Source organism: Chanodichthys erythropterus, chromosome 20 (genome assembly GCF_024489055.1).
Source record: "Chanodichthys erythropterus isolate Z2021 chromosome 20, ASM2448905v1, whole genome shotgun sequence".
Lineage (NCBI taxonomy): Eukaryota > Metazoa > Chordata > Actinopteri > Cypriniformes > Xenocyprididae > Chanodichthys > Chanodichthys erythropterus.
Window position 1 is genome coordinate 27,643,223 of NC_090240.1, and position 23,461 is coordinate 27,666,683.

At 38.5% G+C, this 23,461-nt stretch overlaps 1 protein-coding gene across 1 annotated transcript; it reads left to right on the plus strand.

Annotated features, from left to right (window-relative positions):
- The first annotated feature begins 354 nt into the window (after positions 1 to 354).
- Positions 355 to 23,461, plus strand: fam120c (family with sequence similarity 120 member C). The gene is made up of 16 exons (XM_067372452.1): positions 355 to 2,045; positions 6,632 to 6,878; positions 6,971 to 7,053; positions 7,183 to 7,311; positions 7,435 to 7,537; positions 8,123 to 8,196; positions 8,288 to 8,565; positions 8,663 to 8,909; positions 9,297 to 9,468; positions 11,347 to 11,596; positions 11,725 to 11,839; positions 14,588 to 14,797; positions 14,886 to 15,111; positions 15,207 to 15,339; positions 18,092 to 18,155; positions 18,255 to 23,461. The coding sequence occupies exons 1-16, from the start codon at positions 1,530 to 1,532 to the stop codon at positions 18,534 to 18,536; spliced, it is 3,129 nt and encodes a 1,042-aa protein (XP_067228553.1). The 5' UTR covers positions 355 to 1,529; the 3' UTR covers positions 18,537 to 23,461.

The window sequence follows — 23,461 nt, forward strand, 5'->3', positions numbered from 1 at the left end:
TCCCAAATATAATGAGACAAAGCTATATTATCATATAGCCTACTTATAAAGACCCATTTGTACCATGAGAGAAAATATTAAGAGTAATATTATAATATAAAGATGATGTTTCCAAAATGAAATAACACAATAAGAGTTCTATTAAAATACTACCTGGAAAAGAATTATGATTTTTCGTGTTAAATTGACAGTAGGCATATTTTCCTACATACTGTTAATAAAGAAGTATTATAAAGTCAATTCAAATTTATTTGTAAAGCGCTATATATATATTACAAATCTGTGTAAAGATTTGGTTTTGATATCTTGCTGTCAAGGACTGATAAAGGTATGAAAAAAAATCACCGACCAGTCTCTAGCAGAACGAAAATTAAAACTAAAAAAAAAAACGTTAAATGTGTTGAAAATGTTGTGATAAACATAATTACTATCTCTCTTTTCTGTAGCGCACCTATTATCCTCTTCAGGTCAACTGGCCCTAAACTGTTTATTCCCACACAACGTGATAACTTCAGAGATCCTAATCTATCTTTTCCAACTGAACCAATTTTCTTTATCAACTTTTGAATGAACCGTTCCTTTTGGATATGGCATGCATCGGATCTCTCACTTTGCTCTATGGTAGTTGTAGTCGTTTGCGCAACCGTCCAGCTAGGTCTTCGGACAGAAAATACTACAACCCCCAGGCACGCGGCACATCGCTCCTCCCACTTTCCCTCAGCTCGCCTCCACTCCCACTTTCTGTTGGTCCGCGGGGAAGTCGCAAGATGGCCGACGTCGCATGAAAGTATGTTCCTCTCCTCAACATGAAGTCGTGAGTGAGACAGAGAGCGAGGGAGCTTACGTCGGGCTTTTGTTTTTGTTTTATTTTAGTTGTTTTACTTTATTTTCCCCTTAATTATTCATCTCATTCCGAATCGCAGCAGCCCCCGATTCGCCTCGACTAGTTGACGCGTCAATCACGCCGGGATCTTGGCTAACTGGCTAAGTGCGCGAGCTAGTTTGTTAGCCACAAACTGTAGCTCTTATAACTGTTAACCAGTACAGGACATACTGTATCCACTATCAGCTAGAGTTAGTTTTAATACCCTAACGGGCATGTTGGATAGCAACGGCGTAGTTGTTGTTTAGTTTGCAGCTAGCTGTGTTACAAATAGGATTATATTTTGATGTTACCAACATTGTCGACATAATAACTGTAGCGTGCGCGCCGTTATCCTCCATCGTTACGTTGTAGACCGTCGTGCAACTATATAATTGATCAAAATAGACTTTTAGCAGGATTATAATATTGACACCGTGAGGAATGGACACAGATTGCACTTACACGACCAAATGTAAAGAATAGCCACGCGTATCTGGAATTTTACAGGGGGTCGGTTGACACTTGCATTTGTCTGATAATTTACCAGACATTTCAGGTCTTTAGTTATTCAACTATAACCGGTCAGATCTAGTTCTGAGCACACAGCCAATAAATCAACTTCTTAACAAGGTTCATCCATCTCACGCGCATAGACAGACACAAAATGGGAGTTCAAGGCTTTCAGGAGTATTTGGAGAAACGCTGCCCTGGGGCGGCTGTTCCAGTAGATCTTCTCAAGCTCGCCCGAACGGCAGGCCGTCAGCCCCCACATCATCACCACCACCACCACCATCCCCATCATCCAAGCTCGCTGCCTCCGCCTCCCCCGCCAGCTCGCATTCTGGTTGACGCAGACTCTGGCCTTCAGCGACTCTACGGGGGCTACCAGACCGACTGGGTTTGTGGAGGCGAGTGGAATGCAATGCTCGGCTATCTGGCGGCGCTCTCCCAGGCCTGTTTGTACCAAGGCGGACTGGAGCTGGTGGTGGTTTTTAACGGCACGCTTGGAAAAGATCGCTGGCCGGAGTGGGCGCGGCGGGCACAGGGGCAGCGGCAGACCGCACAGCTCATCGTCAACCATGTCGGAAGCAAGGCCACGCCCCCTCCGCGGGCCTGGTTCCTGCCCCCGGCCTGCCTGAGCCACTGTGTCCGCCTCGCCATGTTCCGATTCCGCGTACGGGTGAGTGGTCTGATGCCCTCCTCGAGAGGAATTGTGACTTGTGATGTCGTATGAATTTTCTAACTTCTTTACTTTTAAATATGCAACGTGCTGTAAATGTTTTGTTAAGTTCAGTTATTTGTGTAATCAGGGCTTGACATTATCTTTTTTGCTCACCAGCCACTGTGGCTAGTGGTTTTCCAAAGTTACTAGCCACTCAGCATTTTCACTGGCCTCAATTTTACTGTTGGGAAATTTACATTTTATATGATTGAAGTTGACTTTGGCATGCTAAAATTACTTGATTTTGAGTTATTTTACTTGATTAGCTAGATTTAAAATCCTTTCAAACTTTCAAATGCAGATTAACCACCTAAATCAAGACTAGGCCTACATGGTATATCAGCTGGTATGTTACATAATATAAGTTTTATAATTGTATAAGCTATTTTTCTTAGGCTATATAAAAAGAACAAAGAAGCAAATTACAAATACGTTAGTAAATTAAATGGCCTAAACTCATTTTTCAGATACTCACGATGGACATTGACATCTGTGTGTGTGTGTATTTGACTATTCAGTCGCAAGGAGATCTGATAGCGCACGACAGAGAGAGAAAGCGCACAGATGAGAGCGCTTCTGTTGGGTGTCATTCAGCACTATTCCGCCAATCCTTCCTTCACTAACTGCAAGTTAATCGATAACGAATTGTGATCGGATTGTAATTTTGTGCTATGACAAGCTTGGCTACCTTTCAATAGACTGTAGGCTGAAATTATATTCAACCCGCCAAAGTGGCTAGTGGGAGTGGCTGTTTTACCAGCCACAGTTGAAATCTACCCACATTTAGTGGGTTGGCGGGTGTTAATGTCAGGCCCTGTGTGTAATTGTAAAAATGTTTCAAAAGCAAGGTCAGAATTATTTATCATTTGTTAAACTTCTTTTAAAGGTGCACTCACGCAAAGTTTATACCTAATGCAGTGATTAATATTTCAAGTGATGTACATGTAAGACTCCAGTCATAATCAGTAGAGCAATAAAAGTTGTTTTATTTCACATGGAGCGGGTCTCCTCATGAGGGCTGCCATGTTATGATCACATCAGAGGCGTTTCCTCCGAGGAGACAGGGAAGGCTGTGCTGCCTCAAAAAAGCTGGATGAGAAAATCACAGTAAAAAATAAAACGATGCAATTATTACGAAATATGCCATTAAAAAGTGTACAATAAATCACTAATTTTTCTAAAGTGACAACAGCCCCTTTCATACAGTAATCCCAGTAAATTGCCGTAAAATTACCAGAAAGACTTTACCGGTAAATACGCAAGCAACACATTCTGACTTTTTACTGTTAAGAGATCATTCACACATCAGCACCAAAATATCGGTAAATTCGGTGAGGTCAGTCATCGGAAATGATCTTCAAACGCTGTGTGTTGTCTTCATTCGCCCCCATGAGAAGCACTTTAGTTTCACTGTCTGTTAAATTTGACAACATTTTTTGATGTTTGAGCACTTAAAGGGGGGTATCACACACAGTTTCTGCCAATCTCTTGTTAATCTTGAGTAGTGCATTCTTCATCTCTCCAAAAAGTCCTTAGTTTGATCATATTTATAAAAGATACATACGCTGTACCGAGTCTTTCTGAAAACTGCCGAGCTCCTGGAGGCGTGCCGTGTGAGCGGAGCTACACACTCGCAGCTTTTGCGTAGAGATCGTCTGCAAGCTATCAATGGTCAGCCAAACAAATGTATTTAAACACACACAATACACCATCGCATTATCCCTGGATAACTTTTGAATCACTATAATGAATATAGCGTATAGTGAATAATGAATTTATAATTCACTACATTCGTCTTGTTTACATTATATGCACTTAGGTGCCTATTGCCAACAAAACAGACATTTGAAGCAGTTTTACTCACCACCTGTACTTCTGACTCATGGCTGAGATCATTATCACTGTGACCGCTCCATCTTTCAGTTTCAGACAATCTGTAAATCCAGCGTAGAACTTGGCCTCGTTTAAAAAACCATAAGCGCCGATCCTGAGGGCTCAAGCAGCCACGGAAAACACAAGATACACATTCATTTTATCCAATAAAAAAGTGATTGCAACTATCAGTATCATGACGTCACACAGGCCCATACTCCAAAAAAGACTGCGCAGTTTGAGGATTTGGAAGAGTATTTTTGGCATAGAAATACTCTGTCATACGTCCAGTGTAAATAAGTCAGAATGCATGAAATATCATTATACCCCCCCTTTAAAAACATGATGCACATAATCTGCAGATGAATGGAAAAGAAAGCTGGGTCTTGAGCGCGACACACAGGAAAAGCTGTGAGACAGGCCACAATGGTCAAAGATGTCTATCTAGTGGATATTTACGTAGAAAAACTATTAAAAAGCAATGGAGATTATATCGTGCTCATACCGGAAATCTTCATTCTTTGTTCACACGCAGCATACCGGAAATTTACTGATAATGTTACTTCTCATACCGGTAAATTGCCAGAACCGATTTACTGGTGTTCATGCTTGATCTCTTAATGGTTCATACATGATCTCGTACATGATCTCTTAATGGGAATTTACCGGTAAAGACTATGTGTGAAAGCGGCTATTGTCAAACAGCGTCACTAGCGGTTAAAGTTGCAGCATGAGGCAGTGTTCCTTGTGCCTCCCCTGAGTTTTAACAGACCCTCTAAAGTGTGCCATGAGTTTGGTGGGAGGTAGTTGAGAATTAATATGGAAAGTCACGTGAGAGGAGGCAATGCCTCCATTGCACTATGATGAGCCTATTGCGCTGTTCATGCGATAAATCCAGTCTCATTTTCATCTGTGTTCTGCATTCACAAATTGGTCTGAATGAATTAAAAAATGGTGTTACCGGGAAGAGTAATTAACAACTCACCTACTTAGATGATTTCGCTTTGTCACATCACAATCAAACTTCAAATCACTTGAAAACGTGATTTTGAAAGGTTTTTTTTTTTTTTAAACATTGCAGGTGTGATGATGGTCACAGACCCTCAGTCTGTGACCATCACACCTGCAATGTTTACTTCGCTTTGATGACTGATGATCTGAAAAGTTGACAATTAAAAAGAACAGCTGAGCAATAGTTAACAAATAAAATATGCATAAAATATGAAATGTTTGCATTCTAGTTATTTTGCAGTAAATTAAAAATTATAAGATCTTGAGAAATAAAAGTTCATATTAAAAATATCGATATTCAATACAATTATCTGTATCTTATTTACTTTTGACCATAGTCAAAATATTTTCTTATCAAATAAAACTATCTGAGATACCTCAGGCTCGATAAGTTATAATAATAATATAATTATTTTTAATATCTTTAAGATTAAAAAAATCTCTAAAAATATATTACTATTGTAAAACAACTGCACTGTAAAATAAAAATGAATATTTCATAAGCATATTCATTACTTTACAGTAGTAAAATGACAATACTTATGACTTTAATTCTTCCAAGTTCATGCAACCCTTAAGCTTTTTTTTTTTGCCTGTGACAACAGATTTATAAATGCGTCTCATTACAAATCTGTGTGAAATGCTGTAATCATCAGTCTACAGAAGTGTTGGAAATTGTGAATATGATAATACTGCATAACTGGTGCAGTATGTTGCGTTCCCAAGTGCATGTTAAACTCCCAGGCAGAGATGGAGTTTGCTGCATTTGCTGTGAACTGAGCCACCTCAAGTGTAAAAACACAGTGATGCAAAGGACTATATACTTAATTAAAATACACACTGTGAAGCGAGAAAGCTTAGCTGGTACCAGTGTATCGATACTGAAGAAAATAGGAATTCAAATCATTTTGAATATTCAGTATCAATCTCTATTGTAAAATCTATACTTTTGACAACACTAATTGCAGTGCTTCCCACAGGTTTGAAATTTACTTGCAGTGGTAGTTGGTTGAAAAATCCTCTTATTACCCAAGGCACAAAAATGGTCTACTACATGTGACAAACAAATAATGTGTGGTTTTTAACAGTATTTTTATTTATTGAAATTAATTGTAATTACATAGCATACTATTACATTTAATTAAATAGTAATATTATGCATTGTAAATTATGCAAAATTACAGCATTTAAATTGTTCTCCTTTTCCTATGTTCTCCTTGCTGTCATATAGTGTCTCTCAGTGAATGGGACACATATTTTAAAACCGTATAAAACATTTCATATAAAGGCCATAAAGCAGACATTGTAATAATTCATCAGCTTGAGTTCATTAGCAATCGCTTGGCATAAATCTGCGCTTTTCATTGATTGAGAATCACTTTCAAGCAGTCTGAAGCTCTGTTGTGTGAGCCTGTAGAACGCGTAACAGCGGTAAAAGCAAAAATGTGTCTCCAAATATACCTGGGCAGCCCGTCCAAGTAAAGTCTATGTGTGGGAAGCACTGAATTGTATAATTCCAAGACATAATTCCACGACAAAATTCCACAACCAAAAAGTAACTGAACGCACCTTTAAACAAATGGTCACAGTGTGGTTTGATCAGAAGTTCAGAGCAATGGTTGTTTGTTACATGGTCTCCTTCCAACCTGCATGTGTTATAGGTGGTGCAGACCTTGGAGGACCACCATCAGGAGGTGCTATCCCTGTACAGAGACTATGGTTTTCAGGGTCTGATCGCACAGGACTCAGAGTTTGCGCTATGCAACGTTCCGGCTTATTTCAGCTCCCACGCTCTCAAGCTCTCCTGGAATGGCAAGAATCTGACCACTCACCAGTACCTGCTATCAGAAGCGGCTCGCCAGCTTGGCCTCAAGACCCAGCACCTGCCAATCTTTGCTGCTCTTCTTGGTAAGGAACACTGGGTTTTTTTGAGTCCTGGCATGTGACTTTATTTTTTGATAACATTGTTTAGTTCTAAATGTGGGTCTCCAAAAAAACAGGTAACCACATTCTGCCAGATGAAGACTTGGCTGCCTTTCACTGGAGTCTTCTAGGCCCAGAACACCCTCTTGCCTCTCTCAAGGTGCTTATACAATCTGTCATTTCACACATTTTCATCAGATATTTGCAGTCTTCTGTAATTGATGATATAGACTTAAGCATCCTTGAGCATCAGTTTAACCCATTCTTTTCATTTCTTCCCTTTGTTCAGGTAAGGGCTCATCAGTTAGTCCTCCCTCCATGTGAGGTTGTTATCAAGGCTGTATCTGAGTATGTGGCATCCATCAAAGATCTTGGGAATTTAGATTCGGTGGCCAAGGATGTTTTCAAGCAGTCACAGGTGAAGCATGGCTGTGTTAACATCTCCATTTTCATGTACTACTTTTGTACGCTTTTACTGTACTGTTGTTGTTACCTTAAAAGCTCATCATAACATGGAGACTCCATATTTTCTAACCTCCAGTCACGTACAGAAGACAAATTTGAGAGGTTTAAGAAGGCAGTGGAGTATTTTTCAGCGGCCAGTAAACCAAGACCTCTCTCCATGGGACCTTCTCCTTACCTCTGTAGGTAGAATGTGGTGTTTGACCATTCACTGTATATATACATACACAACCATTTAAAAGTTTTGGGTCAGTATGTTTTTTTGTTTTTTTTTTATAAAGAAATGTATACTTTTTTTCAACAAGGATGCATTAAAATGATCAAAAGTGACAGTAAACATTTATATTGTTATAAAAGATTTCTATTTTAAATACCTGCTCTTTTGAGCTTTTTGTTTATCAAAGATTCCAGATATAAATTTGTTTTTCAACATTAATAATAATAAATGTCTGGAGCAGCAAATCAGCATTTTAGAATATCATGTGGCACTGACGACTGGAGTAATGGCTGCTGAAAATATATTCAAATAAAAGTATTTTAAGTTAAGTAATATAACTTCTTTCTTGGTGAGCAGAAGAGACTTTTTTTATAAAAATGAAAAGAATGTTGTCTAAAAATGAATGGAGAATATATCATGTTTTTCTGTGGGTAGCCTATAGTTCATGATAGGCTATTAACAAGTTTGTGAATATTTTTAATAAAAAGGAAAAACAAAAAAATCTTAGACTTTTAAATTTGTTCATTCAGTCTCTCTTGACTTCTCTCAGTTCCAGGCTTTGGGCCTAGTCAATTCAGCGGACCTCCCGGCCACATGGGGGCAATGCAGCCTGTAAAAGCTCAGGTAATTATTTACTGTAGAGGTTTAGTACTTCAAATCACATTTATCTTCCAGAAACGTATTTCAGCCAATCACTTTTTGCTGTTCTCCACAGTTTGGTCCACCCCAGGTTAAGGTGCCTTATCCAGGTGGGCTCTACGGACCCAGCCCTGCCACTGGTCCAGCCCTTTTATGCCAGAACCCAACTCAGCCTCTGCAGGACTGTAATGATTCACTAGTTGGGAAAATGGGCTTTGCTGATTGGTCTGCTCCATATGATTCCTCTCAAGGTGGCAACCGACAGCCCAATCATCACACTGCTGCTCCCACAGGCCCCTCCCCCTCATCGTCTTCGTCTTCAGATGGGGAGGAGCAAAATGACACCAGCACTAAGTGAGTCCAAATTTTACGGAACCTGTTCATTGTGTTGTACCTGTTTTACTAGCAATCTGGTATTCAGAGCAAAGTTAATATTCATTTTCTGTCATAGTCATTTGGCAGACAAGTCCACGAGATGGGAAGATCCCAGTGGACGGGGCGGCAGTGGCTCTGGGGACGGACACCATGGTAACGGAAGTGGGCCGTCCATTCCATCATTGCTGTCCATGCCAACACGGACTCACATGGACATCACAACTCCACCCCTTCCACAGGTCAGTGCCGAGGTGCTGAGAGTGGCAGAGCACAGACACAGGAGAGGACTCATGTATCCACAGATCTACCACATCTTGACCAAGGTACTGCAGTCACACCACATGTGCTCACAAATAAATAATTAATAATATTTTTTTGCTGCTGAATATGAAACAAAACAGTCAAAAAAATAAGTTTTTCCTTTACTAAATGAATTCACTGAATCCATCAGAGGGGTTACAGAATTAACAGACTCATTTAAAAGTTTTTCCTTTACGTCAAGTCTAACTTGAAATTAGTACTTTTATAATAGTAGACTAAAATTTGTTTACATTTATGATGGCAAATGCCCTGAAATCTTATTTAATGCATAAAAGCAGCTTATAATACCTATCAGAGCTCTAACACTATTCTCTCGGTCCCTTACTCTCCATTTGTCCTCTCTCTTTCTTTCTCTTTTTTTTTTTTTTTTTTTTTTTTTCACCTCTCAGGGGGAAATGAAGATGCCAGTGTGTATAGAGGATGAATGCAACCCAGACCTGCCTCCTGCTTCTCTACTTTTCCGTTCTGCCCGCCAGTATGCCTACGGGGTGCTGTTCAGCTTGGCTGAGACCCAGCGGAGGCTTGAGAGACTAGCCATGCGCAAGCGTAGTCCAGTTGACGGTGAGAGGGAGGGTGGGCATAATCCTTGGGTAGATGAGACTGTATAGAATAGCATACATGTTGTAAGTATTGTCACAACACCAAAATATTAATAGCCAAAACCGGGTAAATGTAGTAATTTTCAATGCTTATTTTAGAACAACAGCAAAAACTGCTATTTAACACAATAATTATATTTGTTAAAGGATTAGTCCACTTTCGAAAAAAAATTTTATCTGATAATTTGCTCACCCCCATGTCATCCAAGATGTTCATGTCTTTGTTTCTTCAGTCGAAAAGAAATTAAGGTTTTTGATGAAAACATTCCAGGATTATTCTCCTTATTGTGGACGGACGGTTATAGTCCAGACGGTTGAAGGTCAAAATTACAGTTTCAGTGCAGCTTCAAAGGGTTTTAAACGATACCAGACGAGGAATAAAGGGTCTGTATATGCTTTATAAACACAAATGATCACCTTGCACGTGCTTCTGCTTTCCGTATTCTTCAAAAAGCTTACGCTGTATGTCCTACGCCTTCCCTATTCTACTTACGGAAAAAAATTAAACTAGCGCCGCATTCGTTCCATAATGTTTCGTTGTGACGTCACAACAAAACATTAGCATACTGCTCGCCCATTTATTGCGTGCGCAGACGTCAGGGAATTTTTTTTTTTTTTTTTTCAAACCTCGGGGAGTATGATGCAGGGTTTACAAAATGCTTGGTCTTAAAATATGGATCAATGCCCAGTTTATTTGCACCAGCTTGCTCCTCTGAATCTCAACCTGTAAGTATGATTAATAATTGATGATTATATTTTATAGCGATCGTTCAAAATTCGTAGTTTTGTATGTTATGTTGTGTAATGTACACTGTAGACTGTATGTCTCCTGCTAACCCACTAACTCACGTTTCTGTAGTTCTGCTATTCAGATGTGGGTCCAATATTGTTTAAAAATGTCTATTAATGCAGCTTGTCTGTCTTATTACTTAATGATCAAGGATGGAGCACGACTTTTGTTTACAGAGTTTAATGCATTATCAGCTATTCACGTTTGAGCTCGGCTAACATTAAACAAATTTTTTTTTTTCTTCTGCATTTTTACTATTACAGTAGAGTGCAGCTCTGTCTGCATTGTAATAGGATGCTAAGATGCTAGTCTGCACTAACTAGTTGAAGTATATTCTCTCTGTAAACAGTAAACACTCATTGTAATGTCAAACAATGCCATTTTATTTTTTATAGCCATTTTTCTTTAATAGTTATGATGAAAAAGTTTGTGTACACATCTGGCCTAAATGTTTATCTTATGTTAGAGGTTTTCAGCTTCGTTGTCATTCTGATACAATTCCCAGAGGTGCACCTACATGAAGTATAACAGTGACGCTGCTATCAGCACAATAGGCCAATCACAAAGAATTGGGACATCTGACCAATCAGAGCAGTGTAAGCTCACAGAAAGGAGGGGCGTTATAGAGACTGATTCATTGAATTGCTTCTAACGAATCGTTTACAAAACGTTGAAAACTCAGATGAAATTAATATGTATATTATGAGAAAATGAAAGTGTTTTTTGACCTTGCATGCATGTAAACCTGTTGTAGGAGACTCCCAAAACAATATTAGGAACCTTAAAAAAGGCATACTAGGGGCACATTAAATACAATTATTAGCATATTCTTCATTTTATTCTTGAATTAGTATGGACCATCCCTAAAATGAAGAAAAGAAGAAGAAAAAAAAAAGCAAATATTCTGACCAGAGAATTAGCTCTTTTTTGTGTTGCTTTTAATAATGCAGATATTTTGGCCTACTATGTCTCCTCTTACTGAGAGGAAAATTTCACCAGAGGAAGATCAAAATCAGTCTAAATGTGTCTTATTTCTGTATAACTTTACAGTGCCCCCGGTGATTGTAAAGGAGTGGTGTGCCAGTAAAGCTAAATCTGCCCTGACCCCTGAGCTCGTTCCAGCCCTGTGTTTCCGTGAGTGGACGTGTCCCAACCTCAGGCGGTTGTGGCTGGGCAGAGCCTCAGAGGACCGTAGCCGCCGTACGCGAGCCTTTCTAGCCTGCATGCGCTCTGACTGCCCTGCCCTGCTCAACCCGACCTGTGTGCCATCTCACCTGCTGCTCATGTGCTGCGTGCTCAGGTACCTTTGCGAGATGTTTCTCATTGGACGTTGATATGGTTCTTACTCCACACTGAAAGACTGGATTAGTAAGTCAGCACTGAATCTGAGTAGCTATGGGTGTTTTGAACAGCAATGTGTGTTTACAGGTATATGATGCAGTGGCCGGGGGGTCGCATTCTTCAACGCCATGAGCTTGATGCCTTTTTGGCTCAAGCTGTGTCCAACCAGCTCTATGAGCCTGACCAACTTCAGGAACTCAAGGCAAGTCATGTCTCATTAACTGTTAGCACATAAACACCACCTATTATTTTGGTGAAAACCAGAGACAGAGCCCTTCTCTTCTTAGTGCCTCTCTTTTCTCGCGCGCAGCACTTTTTATATATCACAAATATGCAGTGTTTTCAACCACATAATGTTTATTTTAGGTGTGTGTGTGACATGACAAGCAATGACGCGTCACCATGGAAACAATAAAGTGATACGTTCTAAATAATGGTCACCTTGAAAAACTCATGCTGTGGGGTCAGCCAGATTATTTTAAATTTACGTGCGAAATGGTTATTTATTTTATTTCCCAACTAATGACTCATCTGGGCTTTCCAATAGGTTGCACGTGAGGGGAATAAAATGGGGCGGAGCAGGGCGGGGGCGTGGCATCACGATGATCACGATGGACGATGATATCGTCCATCGGCACAACCCTATTTGTGTAGAGCAGCATTTACTGCAAAACGAGCTGTCCTGATACATTGAAAACACCGGATCATGAGCTGCTTGCATGTAAAAGAACAAAGTACCGTGTCTCAGACTGAAACACGCAGCCCGTATATTTATTTCATTAAACTGCAGCCTCTGCAATTTTAGTTATAAGCGATATTGTTTTTATTTAGATTAATCGTGCAAAATTGACTTTGCTTTATTACTTGAGAAACTGTATTTAATTTCAATTCTTTTATTTATTCTATGAATGTGAAAAGGCTCAAAATTATACTTTTTATATTGGTATGTTCAATAATAAGAATTAAATTGAATTAACTAAATGCTTATAAATGAGAACAGTTCAAATTTAAATGTGTGTGTGTGTGTATCTATATATATATATATATATAAGTAGTCTCATAATATTGCCATGACAGAGTGGTTAGGATGATTAGGAAAGAATATGCCACCGCTACGTTTACATTACGCCTCTCCTGTCGTTTTTCTTTGTATTTAAATAAAAAACATTTAATTCAGTTGGATAACTGCCGCCGATACATATTCCCAGAGTACGCGCAATTGCTGAAAGTGAAAGTAAACGCGAGCGCGTATTCAAACGCGATTTCAATTGTAACCATTAGCTCTGTATCAAAGAAAAATTTGGTCTTATTTGCGCTTTGAATATTGAGAGAGTGCGATTATAGTTGCACTTGTAAGGTGCTACCATAGAAATGAATGAGTTTTCTCTTAATCTTAAGCACAAACAATAAGGTTTCATTTGTTAACATTAGTTAATGCACTGTGAACTATCATGAACTAACAATGAATGATTATTTTTATTAACTAACATAAACAAAGATTAATAAATACTGTAGCAAATATATTGCTCATTGTTAGCTGATGTTGGTTAATACATTAATGTTAATAAATGAGACCTTATTGTAAAGTGTTACCATTTTTATTTATACTGTTTTATTTCTATGATCAGTTTGTGGAAAGGAGTTCAGTTAGGAGGTCAAAAGTTGCAGAAGCTCACAAATCATGTACAGTAAGGTCTGAATAGACTGAAATCATACAGAAGAGAAGCCAGTCAGTTGAGTTAGTGGCAAAACCTTTTACAGTACTTGAGTCTCATCTCGTGAGATACCTGTCTCATCACACACCTAATAAATAAAAAAAATAAAAAAAAAATAAAAAAATAAAAAAAAATATATATATATATATATATATATATATATATATATATATATATATATATATATATATATATATATATATATATATATGCGATTAAATGGTTATATTTTTAATTTCTTTTTTTAATAATTTGGTACTCATTGTCAGGAATCACAAGATGTTACAGACCATAACAATACTATTTTCTGTAAAAACTGTCTTATATAGCTGAAAATCATGATTTCCTGTTGTCCGAATTCGTCAGTGTCATTTCTGTTACTGTCAAACTCTGTTACCAAGGTAGAGTAACAGTGTTGACAGTCATGTATGTGTGTGTGAGAGAGAGTGTGTGCTTCTCTTTGTATGCCTGTCAGTTCTGTTACATACTGTCAACACTCTTATTCTACCTTGGTAACAGAGTTTGACAGTAACAGAATTGACACTAATCATTAAAATAATTAAAAATATAACCGTTTGAAAAAAATATGAGAAATGAATTTGGACCCTAAATGTACATGCAATTATATAATCACCCATATATATCTGTATATAGGTATCTGCCATTCCTGACTTTTTCTGAGCATTATTTGGTTGAATCAAGTTTCTAATTAAACATTTAAATTTTGTTGAGTGTAATTGCTAAAAGCAGATAGATGGAGAGCTGTGGTTTGAGAGAATAAAGCACATTTGCATGTTTTCATGTTCTTATATAACTGTACAGACCCAGATTACAGTAAAAGCAGTGGGAGGAGGGATTGAATTGAACACTGCACACAACATACCCCATGCACTCTTTATCTTTGTATCTTCCACGCTTTATTAAATGTTTGTTCACAGCAATTTTGACAGTTTTTGTTTTGCCTTGAGGAAACACTTGTCACTTGAGGCAAGACTAAGTTGTAAGCAAGGACTCAATAGCTCAGCTCAACTTCAATAGCTGTATGTCACATAAAGCAAAAGGTTCAAGGCAAAGCATTTCTTTAAAATAGATGCTGTCTTTCAACTGTCAGGCTGTCAATAATCTGTTTTGAAAGAGCTCTGTGAAATCTGAAATGACACGCTACTGTGACATTTACCAGGCTGATGCCAAACACGCCGCCGGATCATATTTCTTCTCTTTGACACTGATACCAGGTGGAGAAGGTGGATAACCGTGGGGTGCAGCTGGCCTCTCTGTTCATGAGCGGCGTGGACACTGCCCTGTTTGTGAATGATGTATGTGGACAGCCCCTGCCATGGGACCACTGCTGCCCTTGGGGCTTTTTTGATGGGAAGTTGTTTCAGAGCAAGCTAGCTAAAGCCACCAGAGACAGAGCCTCCTTACTTGACATGTGTGAAGGCCAGGTAACACACCTATGTGTGCAGGTGCAGTTGTTTAATATTTCACAAGATTTCAGGTTTTTTTAATCTCTATGACATTCTGTCCCTGCAGGAGGAACTGGTTTCAAGGGTGGAGAAGATGCGCCAGGCCATTCTGGAAGGCATCAACCTGTCCCGGCCGCCGCCTCCACCTCCACCACTGCCACCCCCTGCATTCCTCCCCCCTGCCATGGTGCCCCCTTTTTACCCCATGCATCCTCTTTATCCTCCTCGCCCAATGGGCTCCATGCCGCCGCCTCCTCACCATCACCACCAGCACCGGCCCAGGGCCTTCCCAGGTTAGACCTTCCTCTTATTAAGCACATTTACTACATTATCTTACTACATTTCTGCCCTTTGGGTGTCACTTAGTAATTTTCTGTAATTCTTCTAGGAATCCAGTCTATACCTCCTCAGGGTGGCAAGCTGGAAATAGCTGGCATGGTTGTTGGTCAGTGGGCTGGGAACAAGCCTGTCCGTGGCAGAGGGGGGTTTAATATGCAGGTGGTGTCAGTAGGAGGGAAAGGGTGAGTCCATTCTGTGTCATAAAATAGTGGCCATTTGGCTGATTATTTATGGAGGAATGACAAAACCTCACAACAAATGACTTGTGCTTGTGAGGGCTTCTTTCTCTCTGTTGCTCTTGATCTTTATCAACTCTCTATTGCACCATCTACTGGTGAGGACCAATAGCAGCAGGTGGAGATCTCTTTTCATGCAGTGAATATGCATGCTGACTGCATATGTATTTCCGTTAAAATCTAGATGCTATGCAAGCTTTTTTGGTATAGTATTCTGCCATAGCAAACTGTGGTAGTAGCATACTTATTTGTCATGTCTTTAATAACTGTTGATAACAATAATTATAATATAGTATTTTATATACATTAGTCATTGTAGTAAACATAACATTTAACTATATTTTATCAAACCGTAATGTGTTTTAATGTTTTGTAATGAGTTCCAGAAGCTTTATACCTTTATTGTGATATCAATAATGCTTTGTCCTCTCATGTAATCGTGCCTTGTCCTGAAGTGCTTAGTTTTCTCACAATTTTCATGCACTATGCTGCACTGGATGTTGCGGCGGCCACTGATGTTAAATGCGGAAGTGGTCATGCATAGAGTCCATTCTTAGAATTTGAAATTCTTCCAGTTGAATTTGAAATACTGAAATTGTGGAGGCTCTTTTATGAAGCCAAATATGTGTAAAATACAGGGTTCGTATGGTCATGAAAAACCTGGAAAAGTCATGGAATTTTAAAATGGCAATTTCCAGGCCTGGAAAAGTTTTGGAAAAATTAATTAACGCACAAAGTTTTGGAAAAGTCATGGAAATTTGTTTCACAATCTCTGTATATTCGAATATAGTTGATAATATTAGTTAAATTACAATAGTTAACGTTCGCACTATCCGTCACTTGACGTTCTCTGCCTGGGGTAACGCAGTTTCAGCTAATGTTAGTATTGTGTAGCAATGCCAGGGAAATGCAGATTTAAAAATGTATGGCTTTATGATGAAAAGTATGCAGCTGCGTGCTTGACTGCTTCCAACCCAATCGCTGGCTTTTTCATCCGTGCGACTGACGTGACACCCGCTCCCAGCTGCGGTGCTTCCCTCTCATCCACTGTAAAACAAGGGACCATTTTGGGTGCTGTATCCAGAAACAAAACCCTAACTGCAGAGGTACTGTGCAGGACAGTGTTGCTGGACACTTTTATTTATTTTTTAGTTTAACATTGTTGCGCCTCTCACATGAGCTCCGCGTTTTTAAGACGCCGTGTCAAGTTAAAAGAATTTCAACTTTTACACGCAGCGCCGCTCATCAATGTCAGTTCCAAAACAGTGGACTAATCAGAAGAACTCGGAGGCGGGGTAAGCGTTGCGAGTTGGCATGACAACTGTTTTGTATAATGGCAACATGGTGGAGGAGGCGCTCATTATTATCTTTCTTTTTTTCCATGTCAAAACTTGTATCTGTAAATTCAGCAGTTTGCCTATTTCTATTATTTCCGTTATTGTCATTATTTTATCACGTCTCAAAGGCGCGTCTCGAGACTCTCGCGTTCTATGCTGCGCTTTTTTAAAAACCACTCCTGAGCGTCGCGTCTCAAGTTTTTAGACGCAAAGACGCGTTCTGTGTGCAAGCCTTATTTAAATAAATATTTCATATTCTACTGTACACTACAAAGCTTGTCATTTATTTTAGTAAAAATATGTTGTGTGTAACATGGATTTTCTTCTTATTTAAAATGTATACATAGACATTTCATGAAACATTAGGTCATGAAATTTTACTAAAAGTCATGGAAAATTCATGGAATTTTTTGGTAAAAATGTGTACGAACCCTGAAAATATGTATGAGTAGATTAGATTATATTACCTGGTAAAGATGGTATTTATTCATTATAGTGCTTTCAAACTATTTAAAAAAATTAAAAAAAAAAAAAAAATTATTTGTAATTAATATCACTTAACATGAAAGTTTTTCATATATTTTTATATTGTAATACTTTCACAATGAATCTAAAAAAAAAAAAAACCCACAAAGACAGTATATTTTAAATATTACTAAGTACTATGAATAAAAGCCAGTAACACTAATACCATTACTTCTACAGATGTCTCTATTAATAGATATTTAGTAGTATGATTATTTAATTTATATTGAATAAGTATGAATAAAAATGTGCAGTTAACATTTGTAATATTTACTGCTTTTCATTAATATACTTATATTTTCCTCTAAACTATTGTGTACATTTAACTCTTTCCCCACCATTGATGGAAGTTTCTGTCATTTATTTATGATGCTTCCCTGCTATTGACAGAATTTTCCGGCAATCCATGTTTTCGTTGTTACATGGTAGGGGGCACTATTACGTATCTTCTGAAATAATACAGAATCTCCGTTTTCAAAAACAAGCGAAGCAGCAGAAACAAACGATAGAAGCATTGCTTATGCCCATCTAAGCTAACACGATCATCAAACATTGAATATCAGTATATAAATCAAAATATTACCGAATTAAAAGTTGAACCCACAAAGTGCTATACAATTTTTTGACTATTTTTAAAAAAAATAATACTTAGCTGCATTCAAGTGTTGATAAAGAAGAATGCATGAAGTTAGAATAAAATGTTTGTTTAAAAGCAGAGGGTCTGTTCTTTTGATATATTCAGATGTTCAGACAAACTGCCAAAATATTGTTGCATCCCTAACAAACACATATATAAAATATCTGTTCTTTTTCTTCTGCTGTTTATTTTTTCCCAGAAGGGGTAAAGAATTGACAATGAAAGGAAGGGGAGGGAAGAAAGTGACCACCAACAGAACACAGGTCCGTCCGACACACATCTTTTGCATTATAAATGCACAATATTCATATTGGTTAGCGACGAGACTGAGTTTTTGCTTCCTTTCCCAATGTTTCTCGTAGACTTTGTCCTCCTCACCTCCCTCCTCCAGTCCCCCAAAGCTCACTGAGGACGTTAAAACGGTGGGACGGCCCACGGAGGGAACGGGGACTCCTTCACAGCAGCTGAACGGCAGCTCTTCAGGAAGCGCCACTGGTCAAGCCCTTGACCTGCCACCACTGGCCCAGCCAATCCAGTGTGCCTTAGCCAGCAGAGACAACCAGTCAGGAGATGGGGTGGAGGTAGAGGCCCCTTGTTGCCTTGACGACTGCCCATCAGATGGTGCACTACAGAAAGAGGAGTAATTACATCCCAAAATGTAATAAGAATGAGAGAGTGAGAGGGAATGATTTAAGGTTGACTGCCTTTTCCTTGCAAAATTGAATATTTAGGGCACAGTAGCCACTTTGTGTTGTCATGGTATAATTTATGATGCTGCACATGCTGGAAACGACAGATGGACAGTGTCAGGAATGCGGTCTATGTGTCACCTTATGAGCCGGGTCTGGTTTAAAACTGAGCACGTTTAAATCAAAACCCTCGATTGCACATCGCCCTGAATCTTCGGATTCTGGACCTCATCCTTTCCACTGGCCCATCAGTGTTGTAGCATCGTGAAAAGCTCTCGAGTGTTTTTTATTTTGACACAGTTTTCTTTTCAGACCTTATAATGTATGATTGCCTAAAATGGCTACAAAAAGCCCCTTAATGCCCAAAGTATATTTAAAAATTGACCTACTCGAAACACTTGCACGTGTCACGTTGCACAGCAGCACCTGCTCTAAAGTTTCCACCACACAGCAAAGAATTACACTATTTCTTCCACACGTGGCTGTATCTGCAGTGTACCACATAGGGGAGGATTCAAAGTCAACACTGCCCTGAATACAGTAGACGAGTGGAAACCGTTGGAGAACGCGGGTTGTATTTGTATGTCACAGTGTGCATTCACACACGCGCTAGTCCCTTTGTTTTGTTTTATATATTATCTTATCAAAAAGCGATTTGCATGCGGAGAAGTTGCAATTGTCTTCAGCACAGGGGCCACGGGCGGCCTGACAAGTCCAGGCTCAGAGAGGCATGTTTGAGTAAGGATGAGCAAGAGGAACGGAAAGAGTCGTACAGGTTACACTCAGCATCCCATAGCTAGCTCAACTCTTGATTTATCTCACATGTAGACAATCTTCTTTTAGGCCCACTTCCCCCTGAGGATTCACAGACAGCAGCACTTAAGCTACTGAAATAGTTCTAAAAGAGATCTTTAAAGCACCTTAAACGCCCGAAATTATACATATGCAAATTCTTCCCCTCCGTTGATTGTATTCTAACGTAAAGCACTTAAAATGTTATTTATGATAGTACTGTGCTATATAGAGACAGTAATTTGGTTAATTGGTTAACTTCCATTTAATGAGCAGCAGACCCATCATTCCTTTCGACAGTTTAACTGTCCAAATAAACTTTTACCTTGCGTGTTGTTTACCAGTATGACGTACAAATCAACACCAACCCATTTGAATGTGAGAACGGAGTGCATTGTAATCGGCACTTTGTTTTAAAACCGAAAACACACTGGGTCGTCCTCGAGCCAGGATAAAGAAAAATCGAGGCCTCTGCCAGAGTTAGGGAGGAAGCAGTGTGTTCGGATGGAACCGTGATACTGTTTGACATCCCAGCCGCTTGTATATAGACCCAAATGTACATGATCCTGTTACACGATGATGTGATTTAGGGAAGTGATTTTATCAGTGGTCGAGAATGCACACAGTCCCTCAGAGAAACCTGAAGACCTGCCATTTGACATCTCTCAGCTTCACAAAGCTTTTCATTCTCTTGTTGTTCACGTCTCCCCTGTGCCTTGTGCGTGTGTACCATGTGGATGCTTTTTTGTACATGTGCATTCTCCCACCATCGCTAAAATCATTGCAGTTTTGTTACTCTGGAAAGTAATTATTGAACGAACCTTAGGATCATCTTTTATTGTGACAGTCATTTAAAAAAAAAAAAAAAAAAAAAGGAAAATCTGAGACCGTTTCATGATCTGTCCGTCTCGTCTTGTTTTTGTGACAGTCCTATGAACTCATGCACTTCTGTGTTTAAGACAGTACTTCTATTGAGGCGAATGGGCTTTTAAAGTCAAAACCGAACGAAACACCCTAAAGATTAAAGCCGCACTTGCCGTTATATTGACCATTTTGCATCAGATGGTTAGGAAATTAATTTTACTTACTTGTTAATGTTTTAAATCCATTTTAAAAAACAAAATACTTGTTTTGTACCAATAATTTGTTGGACGTAATGAATGACAATTTAAATTGAAATGCAATGATTAACTAATACACTTGAGAGAGGCTATTGCATTTAATTATCATAGTTTAAAATCTGTACAATTGACAATGTCAAGATTACATCACAGCTTTCTATCGAAGTTATAAGATGCACCTTATTTTGTTAAGAAGTTAATATTATATTTAGTGCCACTAAAAGTATATCGAAAGCTCTTTAAATCAGATTATGGAAGACACCCATTATAGTTAAGTGTCTGTGTATATTCTGCAAATTCTCACTCTTGAGGAACCCAGCCCGTCAGAAATATCGCAATGACCTGAAGCATGCATTATGAATGCAGTTTCCTATGGACGAGATGAGTTTTAAAAAAAATGACAGTGATATATCGATGTCAGAATATGTGACAATACTGGACATACCGGACAGACTAAACCAAGAAGAATCTTGACCGTAGCATGACAGGTAGTATTTGTGGACTAATACGCTACACGGTCATGCGCGCTAGAGCATTTAAACCTCAACCTTAGGTTGTCACGTTTTATTACGAGTTAAGTACAGTAGTGCTAGTTTTCAAGAAAGGATCTCCAGCATGTTAGTGCATATGAACATGCAAACACACCCGTTAATGGAATTTTGGTTTCCTCAGAATAATTGTAGATCCTTTGATTAAATTCAGTCCTGTTTCATCTGTGATTAACAGCCGTTTCAGTTAGTTGGGTTTTTTTCTCAGTGTGTTTGTCATAGAGTATCAGTAACTCCTTCACATTTAGTTTTAAGTATAATCTAAGAAAGGAACAGCATAAACCGAATATACAGACACACCAAATAAAAATATAATCTCTCTCTTTCACACACACATACACACACACAAACAATACCTTTGTTATACCTGTAGAGAGACATCAGTTAGTATGAGGGAGAAAAAAAAAATAGTAAAACTTTGTCATATTCAGATATTAATGTCTTGTCCAGAGTGTTAATTTCTCTTATAATTATTTGGATACTTTAATTTGCAGTTTCAGATGCTTGGTTCCAAAGTTACCCTCTCCAAAGCTTCCCTGCTTTGCTATGTTCTAGATTGCTGCTTAAACTCTCATTCATACATTTATAGAGATTCATGTGAGAGTAAAATTATAGACTAAGAAATGTTAGTGGATAATATTTGATGCTCTGGAGATCAGTGAGGTCGCTCTGGTGGCACTGTTTTTACTCCAGTCTTGATTAAAAACAGATTTTTCAGCACACAAATCCAGATCCCCATACATTTTTTTTCTCCAACCCCCCCCACACACACAGTTTTCATGGGCTGTAGACACTCACAATAAGTTCAAATGTTCTCCCTCTTCTTGATTCTTGTCTCTGTTGATTTTTGCCTTTGTTTCCCCTGCAGTCATCATACTAACAGTGAGAGATTTTAACTTTAATAATTAGTCTAATAATCTGTCTGTAAGTAATCTTAGACGAGAGTTGGTAACATTTTCAACAGTGAACTAAGAAATTTAACCTTACCATCTTTGGTTTCATTCAGTTGTGAAATTGTGTTTTTCTTACTTTAAAAAAAAAAAAAATATATTATTACAACAGCTACTCCTTTTGACCGTTGCTACATTTAGTATTAAAATTTGCTTAGCGGAGATAACTAGATATTTTTCAAATGTAATGATTGCAATTTTCCTCACCTCTATTTTGTATGGTATCGTTTCAAACCACTTCACCATTATGATGTAATTGTCACTTGCGTAAATAACCCATTACATTGTTTTAAACATTGATTTTTCAGTCTCTTTAAAATGGTTACATATAAAAGCTGAATTATTTTGAGTAAATGTAATTTTGCTTCCTTGCACACAAAGCAGACTAATATACATCCGTGCAGCATATTAATTTTCAACCAAAGTAAATTTCTGGAAACCACTTTTCCAGTATATAGTCTTGATTCTCTTTCTGGATCCTGTATATATGATTATACAGCTACGTGTTTTCAGTAATTGAGATATTAGAATACGTAAAGGGTCCGTAATCAGATTCTAAATGAAGAAAATGTGATGTTTACATCTTTTTGGTGAAAAGTGGCTAAATCTTGTATCGTCCAGTTTCATTGCTAAAATGAAGATATCTTCTCTTTTTTTTTTTTCCTCTCAAGTGGAGCCTAGCGATTAACCCTAGAACACTTCCACAGCTCCCATGCACATGTGTTGTCCCTCTGAAAAATGTAGCTTCAATGTAGTCATGGATAGGTTAAGTGTGAACACATACTGTAACCATGCACACATGCGCGCACACACACACACAGCTATTTTGGTAAAGAGTTTTGCCTGTGCATTCCTGTAGATTTGTGTCTGGACCTCAGATCTGACTCTTGCTTTATAACTGTTACCCCTGTATCCTGGCTCTGTAGCCCTTCACTCCACAGGACCACTGGTGTGGTCAGGTTTCAGTCCTAGTCTGATAACAGCAATGTGTTGTGTACATCCTACATTTTCTGGAAGTATGTAGTAGCCTCTATATCTTGTCCCCCATTGCTTTATAGCATGTGCCCCCAAAACCGTCAACTCGAGACATCCATTTGTAGGCAACACATTCTGTCGTCTGTTCTTGGAAAACTGATCCACTCATCAACACAAACGCATTGATGCATGCATCAAGATCTCCAAAAGCTCCAAAAAACTTGTGAAGTGAAGGGTAAAGTTCATTATTATTATTGCTGTTATGGTTATGATCGTTATTAACAATTTCTTATTTTTAGTATAAAGAAAGCACCTGATTGTTTTGGAAAGAAACTTTTCTTTTTAATTTGTCTTGCTGTTGTGGTCTGATTTCACAATGGATTGGGGAGAAAGCCAAAAGGCTGAGAGAGAGTCAAAGTTGGCAGTCATGTTTGTATGGTTGGGAAATGACTTACAGTGCTGAAATAAAATTTATTCTTTTAGTAAAAAAAAAA

Coding starts and splice junctions, on each gene's coding strand:
- fam120c (XM_067372452.1), top strand. CDS start 1,530: ATGGGAGTTCAAGGCTTTCAGGAGTATTTGGAGAAACGCTGCCCTGGG. Junction 2,046..6,631: donor TGTTCCGATTCCGCGTACGG/GTGAGTGGTCTG, acceptor CATGTGTTATAG/GTGGTGCAGACCTTGGAGGA. Junction 14,798..14,885: donor TTGACATGTGTGAAGGCCAG/GTAACACACCTA, acceptor CTGTCCCTGCAG/GAGGAACTGGTTTCAAGGGT.